General features: G+C 57.2%; 2 protein-coding genes across 2 annotated transcripts; one reads left to right on the top strand and one right to left on the bottom strand.

Annotated features, from left to right (window-relative positions):
* Positions 1-35: 35 nt before the first annotated feature.
* GUITHDRAFT_138569 (hypothetical protein) lies at positions 36-6,079 on the bottom strand (the record flags this gene model as incomplete). Its single annotated transcript, XM_005833020.1, has 11 exons — positions 36-314; positions 353-403; positions 659-980; positions 1,280-2,470; positions 2,792-4,204; positions 4,252-4,698; positions 4,864-4,928; positions 4,973-5,012; positions 5,066-5,454; positions 5,606-5,815; positions 6,059-6,079. The coding sequence occupies 11 exons, from the start codon at positions 6,077-6,079 to the stop codon at positions 36-38; spliced, it is 4,428 nt and encodes a 1,475-aa protein (XP_005833077.1).
* GUITHDRAFT_108133 (hypothetical protein) lies at positions 6,045-7,130 on the top strand (the record flags this gene model as incomplete). The annotated part of the gene is made up of 6 exons (XM_005833021.1): positions 6,045-6,159; positions 6,223-6,296; positions 6,496-6,585; positions 6,731-6,811; positions 6,867-6,921; positions 7,021-7,130. The coding sequence occupies 6 exons, from the start codon at positions 6,045-6,047 to the stop codon at positions 7,128-7,130; spliced, it is 525 nt and encodes a 174-aa protein (XP_005833078.1).
* Positions 7,131-7,882: the final 752 nt, after the last annotated feature.

Here is a 7,882-nt window from a genome sequence, read left to right on the forward strand (position 1 = left end):
ATCTTCCCTTATCGGCCAAACAGTTTGCGGAAGATCTACTTCAACATGGAAGCGAAGCTGGTGAAGAGACACGTGTAACGATGTAAGCGTCCCCTTCCCCGCCCTCCACCACCTCCTCCTCCACTACCACCACCACTACCTCCTCCATCACCACCCTCCTCCTCCACTACTACCACCACCACCACCACCTCCTCCCCCCCCCCCTCCTCCTCCTCCTTCTCCACCATCACCACTACCTCCTCCACCTCCACCTCCACCTCCACCTCCACCTCCACCTCCACCTTCCCGTTCCCGTTCCCTTTCCCGCTCTTCCACTAACCGGCAAGTCTGCGATCCTCTGTTGAAAGCATACAGAGTCTATTGTCTCCGGGCCATCATTGAGCGCCAAGTGGACAGCACAACGCTGAAACAAAGAAGATGAGAAAAGAAGCGAGATCAAGGATGAAGAGAAACAAGAAAAACAGAAGGAAGAAGAACGTACGAAGAAGCAACAACAGGAATGAGAAGCAGAGCACGAACAAGAAAGAGAACATGACGGAGAGACAAGAAGGATGTGAGAGTGAAGTCAGATATCCCACTTGACATCTGCTGTGTCACAGGTTGTGATGGGGTGAGGTGAACGGGGGGCGAGTAGACGGGAGATCATGTCAGCCTTTACCTCAGAAGTCTCTCTGTTCGCACTGTAGCAAGCGACATCGGAGATAGTAGAGAACTTGCTTTCTTTCTTGGGAGTGCGAGGCCTCAGTGGTGACGACGAGGATGACGACGACGATGTTGTGTTTGTCTTCCTCTCCTCCCTCCTCCTCGCTATCCAGGGATGGAACATCTCTTGGATCTCTCTCTCCATCACTGCGAGCTTGCTGAAGACGTCGTCCTCCGACAGCTGCAGGCAGACTGGGGAACTTGCCGCCTCGTCCTCCTCCAGGAACAAGTCCCGCGGCATGCCAAGGTGATCGACAACGCCAGGGGGGATTCGCTTCCTGCCGATAGAGGAGGAGAAGTCAGGCAGAAGCTTTTTCACATGGACGGATGAGACGGGGATGATGAGAATACTTGGAACTGATCGCCTTCACTGCCTCATCTCAATGATCATCAACGCACTCTCTGTTGCCTCTTCCTCATCCTGGGTGTTTGTTTGTTTCTGTCTATCAGCCTCCCTCTCCCTCTCCCTCTCCCTCTCCCTCTCCCTCTCCCTCTCCCTCTCCCTCTCCCTCTCCCTCTCCCTCTCCCTCTCCCTCTCTCCCTCTCTTCCTCATTCTTCTTGTGCTCTTCATCTCACCTCTCAAGAGCCGTCAGTCTCAGACCCCGTCGCTGCAGCAGGCAGACAAGCCTGACGACCATGTCCTCAGGGACGCCAGGGCGGAGCATGAGAGCCGAAGATAGAAGAGGAGGAGGAGCATAAAGACACATCCCTTGTTCCTTCTTCTGCCCCTTCCCCATCTCCTCCTGCAGCTCCTTGGCCTGCCCAAACCACCATTCTGCTTCCCTTCTGTTCCTCTGAATGGAGTTGGATACAGTGATCAAGTTTCTGCTCCGATCTTCACCCCACAGTGAGCGCAGCGACAGCCTGTCAGTTCGTCTCGCCACCATCGGATCCTCTGGGCCCACAGCCGTGGTCCAGCGCTCGACGGCCTTGTGACCTCTGGCAACGAAGACGAGGGCAGGGCAGCCAGGGGGAGTGACAGTGGAGGAGAAGGAGCGGAGCTTGTTGAGGTGGAAGGTGCGAGGATAGGCCATCCTGAAGCCGCAAAGGTCGAGACCTTCCGAGCTGAGCCGGAGGAGGAGGAGGCCCACGAAGTTGCGGCTGACAGCGTCCGGCTTGAGGACAGCAACAACATCCTCCTTGGTGGACGCGGCCTCGTTGGGTTGATCGGGCAGGGGTGACGGAGGGCGGAGGAACCACAGGAGGGGAGAGGAGGAGGAGGAGACCTGTTCATCCCCGGCCAGGACACTGGTCAACAGCGACAAGTCTGTATCCTCTTCCAAGGAGACGGAAAGAGAGCCAGCGGTGGGCTGAGCATGTCCGAGGGAGGAGACGAGGAGACCAAGTTCCGTCCTCCTCAACAGCTCCTTCACCTCCGAGACGAAGCTTCCTCTCCCCTCAGCTTTCTTCGGCCTCGCTAGCGCAATGATAAAGTGCGCTGCCTCTGTCGTCTGCGAGCTGATCTTGGGCAGCAGGGAAGGAGGGCAGAGGTCGGAAGATACACGTGCCCTCGAGACGCCCAGCACCTGGAACGGGAAGAGCATGCCATGGCTGGGAGGAGGAGACGTGTCCTCGTAGAGCTCAGGGTCCCGACAGCCGGACATGCTCAGGGCAAGGTGGAGGGCTCGAGGGTGGAGGATCCATTTGAGGAAGGAGGCGGTGACGACGTGATCGACGTCGGCGAGCACAAGGACGCAGAGGTCATGATCGAGGGCTGCCAGAGCTCCCTTGAGTGTGGAGGGAGAGTTTGCTCCCTCCCCTAACACCCTGCGGGCGAAGTCAGAGGAAGGAGGACGGAGGTGCAGGTGGGGAGAGGAGTCAAGAGGGGGAAGAAGAGGATTTGAGAAAGAGGAGGTGGTGGTGGAGGAGTACGAGGACAAGGAGGACGAGGACGAGGAAGGGGGGAAAGGGGGGGGCTGGAGGAGGACGAGGAGGACGAGGAGGACGAGGAGGACGAGGAGGACGAGGAGGACGAGGTAGGAGAGAGGGACAGAAAGTGAAAGAAGACACAAACAACGTACAGACACTCATGTACAATGAAACACAGGAAGATATGTAAGAAGTTCGTGAGAAAAATTCAGATTTTACCTCAGCAGCTGGTCTGGTAGCGACGGGATCCACCCACTCCCCTCCTGCTCCTCTAAGTTCTTCCTCCTTGTTTCCTCAGCCACCTCGATCTCCTCTCCTGCCGTGGACGCAGGCGCGAGTCTCGATGCTGCCGCTGCTAGATGAGCTTCTGCGCTGCTTGTCCCTTGCTGCCCCTGCTCCAACTTGTCTTCTTCCTTCCTCTCAGAAACGTTCGTGATGGTGACGTCAGCAGGCTTGCTGCTGCCCTCCAACGTAGAGATCACCTCCTTGAGACGCTGCTCCCTCTCCTGCTTCTTCCGGTCCAGCTCCCTCTCCTGCGCGAGCCTGTGCTGCTCCTTGAGCTCGCTCAGCTTCCTCTCCTCCTCCCTCGCCTTCTTCTTCATCTCGAACGACCTGCGGTCCTCCTCGCTCCTGCTCTCCAGCCAGGCCTTCATCTCTCCCTTCTTTGCGCTCTCCTCCTCAACAGGGGTCTGACCTCGCTGCTTGATGCTCGCGCGTAGATGCATCCAGTCGTCCTCCTCCTCGTCCTCCTCCTCGGACTCATTCTGCATGGTGAACCTTGCCGCCCTTTTGCCCTTCGCTCCTCCCTCATCTTGTCCTCGGGCATTCGGTCGGGCAACAGCATGCTTCACTGAGGGCGTCACTTCACACACATCTTCAGCCTGTCTTGCCACGTCTTGACTTGCGACCTCTCGCGTGCTCTCGCTTGTTCTCGTCGATGCGTTCTGACGGAGCGATCGCAACTTGGATGCAACTGAGCCGCTCTCAATCGGTGCCACAGGCCTGGTCGATGGAGGAGCAACAGCTGGTTCAGACGCTTTCACATCATCTAGAAGCTTCTCGGATGCAACTTGAACCTCCTCTTGCCCGACATCTTCGACGTTCGTCTGATTGTCATGCTCTGTCCTCACCGCCTCATCGCTCTTCACCTCGTCATTGTTCGTCTCTTGTGAAACTCCCTCACCAGCGTTGCAACTCTGCATGACTGACTGCAACAAGTCGTCCACATCGATGCCGTTGAGGTTAGTGTCGAGAATAACTTCTCGATGCTGGGCCCTCAGTTGAGCCTCCTGCTGCCTCCGCAAGCTATCGATCTCCTGAAGGAACGACGCCTCGAACTCCTTCTCCTTCAGCTTGTACAACGCACTCTCCGTCTTCTCCCTGCTCTCCGAGATGTTCTGCTCTGCCTTGGCTTGGATCTCCTTGGCAGTCGCTATCACACTAGTCCTGCTCCTCCAAGAGTCCAGATCTTGCCCGCTCTCGAGGGCGATCCGCTGCTGCAACCTCCTCTCCTCCAGCTTCGCCAAGTTGTTCCTCGGATCAGCTGCCAGCACCTCCTTCACGTGCTGCTGAGCCTCCTGGTACTTGTGCAGGAAGCGCAGGCCTATGGCGAGCTGCAAGCGGATCTCGACGCTGCAGAAGGAGGTCACAGGAGTGAAGAGGAGGAGCAGGCTGCCTACCTGGACGGGTCCATCCCGAGCGCTCGCTCCAGGTCCTCTACCCCCTCGCTGTACATCCTCTCTTCTAGGTGGCACTTGCCGCGGCCGAGGAGGAGAGACGTCAAGATCTGACCAGGAGGACAGTGGGGGATGGCGACGGAAAAGTGCTTGATGGCTTCGGCATGCTGACCTAGGTGAGAAAGCTTCTTGGCCGCCTCCATCTCCTGCTCCACGGACACAAACTGACTGCCTACCTCCTCCTTTACAGTCAAGGTCTGGTGCCCTCCACTTGCCTGCACCGCAGCTCGTTCAGCCTTTGGTGGAGAAGGAGGGGGGGAAGGAGTTGGCTCCTTCTTGTCTGGCGAGAACTGCCGTAAAGGAGAGGGCTGGTCGACACTGAGGGAGAGTAGAGGGCCTGACTTGATCTCTCCCACGTACTCTCCTGTCTTGGGATCGACCTGAAGGTTGCTGCCGTGGATCGTGAGGGACGGAAGGGAGAGGGAGGAGGTCAGTGCTCCTAACATCGGGCGGGAAGGAAAGGCCGGGAGCATTGAATGGAAGACAAGGGAGCGCAGAGCAGGAGAAGGATAGGAGGAGAATAGAGTGGGAGGGGGAGGCAAGGGCTGGCAGAACCTGAAGATGGGTTCTATCGGAGAGTCGTCATCGTCGTCGCTAGAGTCGTCGTCGTCACTCGCCAACTGCCACCAGCCTCAAAATTTCACAGCAGGAGGTTCAGAGTTACGCTCAGTGAAGGGAGTTTGCTCCGCACGTCATTGTAGAACCTGTCGCAGCAGCCGTTTCAAACTTCGAGGAAACTTCGCAATCCCTTGCTCACCCTTCACATTGCGACTTGAGGTCATGAGTGAAGATAGTGAAGTCACTCCGCTCCAGCTTCTCCTCTTTCACTTTCTCCTCGAACTCGTTCTGACTCCTCGAGTTTTGTCCCGAGGAAGAGACTCCCGGCGTCGACTCATCCTTCACTTGACCGTTGTCCCCTCCTCCTTCACTCCTGAACTGCTCGCCATCCGATTCCTGGGAAGCAACTTCCTCGTCCTCGTCCTCGTCCTCGTCCTCGTCCTCGTCCTCGTCCTCGTCCTCCTCTTCCCTGCTAGCAGAGCTCTTGGTTGGCTGCAAGTTAATTGCAGCGGCCTGATGCTCTGGTTCAACATGCCCAACACCCTCAGGCGCCGAAGTCTTTGGGGAGCCAGCAGCAGCTCGCGGTACCTGAGCAAATCGTTACGGGAGAAGCAAGCAATCTAGGGGAAGACCTCCTGTGTGGTCACTAGACTGGCTGAAGAAACTTAGAGCAGTCGTCAGAAGAAGATGAAACTTCTCAGACAAGTTTCGAACCTGATGGGGAGCTCGATTGAGTCACCTGGGCTGGGGGGGACAAGGATTGTGAGTCCATCACAAGCCGTTTCTGCGCTCCCATCTGCTCGCTCCTTTGCTCCTCCCCGTATCTTCTCTCCTGGATCGAACGAGATCCTGTCTTGGCTGCTTCCTCTTCCTCCACATCCTCATCGTCATCCTCCATCGGCAGCCTCGCTCCTGCTTCAACGTCTTCCTGCTTGTCGGAGCTTCTCCCCTGCCCTCACCATCAGAGCACGAGTCGGCAACATGAAGCACCTTCCGACCGTCTTCAACACAACAAGCTTCCTTGCCATCAGCTTCCGTTGCTCATACTCGTCATAATCCAACAGTGTCCACCGCTTCCGACATGAATCGGCGTTAAAGACAGCGCTATCTACGTCCCTCCCATCCAGCCTTTGCGAGATCTTGCAGGGCAGCACGTCATGCACAATCCTTGCATTTGCATGACATGTCTTACCGAGCTAACATACACAGCCATCGCGTCGCACACTTTTGTGAAGTCGAACGCATACTTGCGAACAAACAGGGACAGGGCAAAGTCATACTCCTTGGACCACGGTACTCTAGCGTCCTGCCAATGGAGGTGGTCAAATGATGGAGGAGGATGTGGAGAGAGGGCAGGAAAGGAGGATGAGCAGGAGCAGGAGCAGGAGAAGCAGGAGCAGGAAGATGAGGAGGAAGAGGACGAGGAGGAGGTGGAGCAGGAGCAGGAGCAGGAGCAGGAGCAGGAGCAGGAGCGAGGAGAAGGAGAAGGAGAAGGAGAAGGGGCAGGGGCAGGGGCAGGGGCAGGGGCAGGAGCAGGGGCAGGGGCAGGGGAAGGAGCAGGAGCAGGAGCAGGAGCAGGAGCAGGAGCAGGAGCAGGGAGAGTGATCTCGCGTGCTGACGGCACGTCAGATCGACAAGGATACAAGAACTGCCCGACAAGATCAGAAGATCTCCAAGTCCGAGGAAGCCAGTGCGATCAAGGCAGCTGAAAAGGGCGAGGTGAGATGAAAGAAGAGGGAGGAGGGAAGGGGAGCGGAAGGGGGGAGGGGGGGGAGGAAGGAGAGCAGTGGGAGGGAAGTAGAGGAGAGGAGAGGAGACGGAGGAGCGGTATTTATGAGGATTGCGGACCTGAAAGGGGGAGCAGGAGGGACGAGCCTTGAATCATCTTAAAGCGTCTCAACGATACGAGGACAAGGCGATCAGAGCTCAAGCACAGGCGAACATGGTGAGCTCGCTCGCAAGCCCTTGATCGACTCTGACTGGCAGCCTACGTGATGCAGTACGGGAAGGACGAGCTAAAGCGCTCCAAGGAGATGGAAGGGCAGCTGAACCAAGGTATGAGGAGCGACGAGGAGGGAGGAGGGAATGAGGGGCGGGAGGGGAGGGGGGAGTGAGGAGGAAATGAAGGAAGTGGAGCCGCTGAGGTGTGTGCAGGCATGAATCCGAACGGTGGAGTCGCAGAGAGAGAGAGAAGAGACATCAGGAAGGAAGAGAAATTCGTCGGAAAGTGTCTCGGTGGCCCATTCTCCTTGCTGAGCTCCTAGCGGACTGACCCTCACCCTTCTCTGCCCCTCTTCTCCTCCTCCTCCTTCCTCCCCTCCTCCTCTTGCTCCCCTCCTCCAGGGCGATGCATGCCTCGCTGCTCCTCCAAGTGCGGAGATGATGCTTCGTGCATGAAGTGAGCATGTTTGCAATCTTCGTTGTCGATCTGCAGGAGAGCGGCAATGACTGGTTGATCAGGATGTGTGAAGACAAGTGCAGAGTCGCCTGCTCCAACTACGAGTCAGCAACGTCAGCCTCGGATGTGATCCGAGAGCAGGGGATGGCGAGCGAGACGAGGTTGAGGCAAGTGACTTGTGCTGTGTGATCGGATGGAGGAGGAAGTGAAAAGGAGGGCAGGAGGAGGAAGGTGCATCTGCCGTTCCATGGCAAGAAGATGGATGAAGCATGCCGGAGCACATGCATGGACAAATGCTCGACAGGCTGTAGCTCCAAGTCAGCAAACCCGAAGAGGTAAGAGAGGAAGATGTTGTATCCTTCCTCTTCTCGTTCTTGTTCCTGGAGGGTGAAGTTGCTTCTCGCTTCCCTCCTTCTTGTCTGCTCCTCCCCTCGCTCGCTAGGAGCCGGTGACCTCTGTCATGTTGGTGGCCTGTGGATTTATCCGAAGGAGAGCTTCCCGCAATGTTGCCGCCTCCCGAGCTCGGACAGAGAATCTTTCTCCGAAATCTGATCGCTTGGTAGAACCCTGTAGCTCCAAACGCGCCTACGCCCTGCTCAGGATGAAGGGGAACCGGAC

This window comes from Guillardia theta (genome assembly GCF_000315625.1).
Source record: "Guillardia theta CCMP2712 unplaced genomic scaffold GUITHscaffold_32, whole genome shotgun sequence".
NCBI lineage: Eukaryota > Cryptophyceae > Pyrenomonadales > Geminigeraceae > Guillardia > Guillardia theta.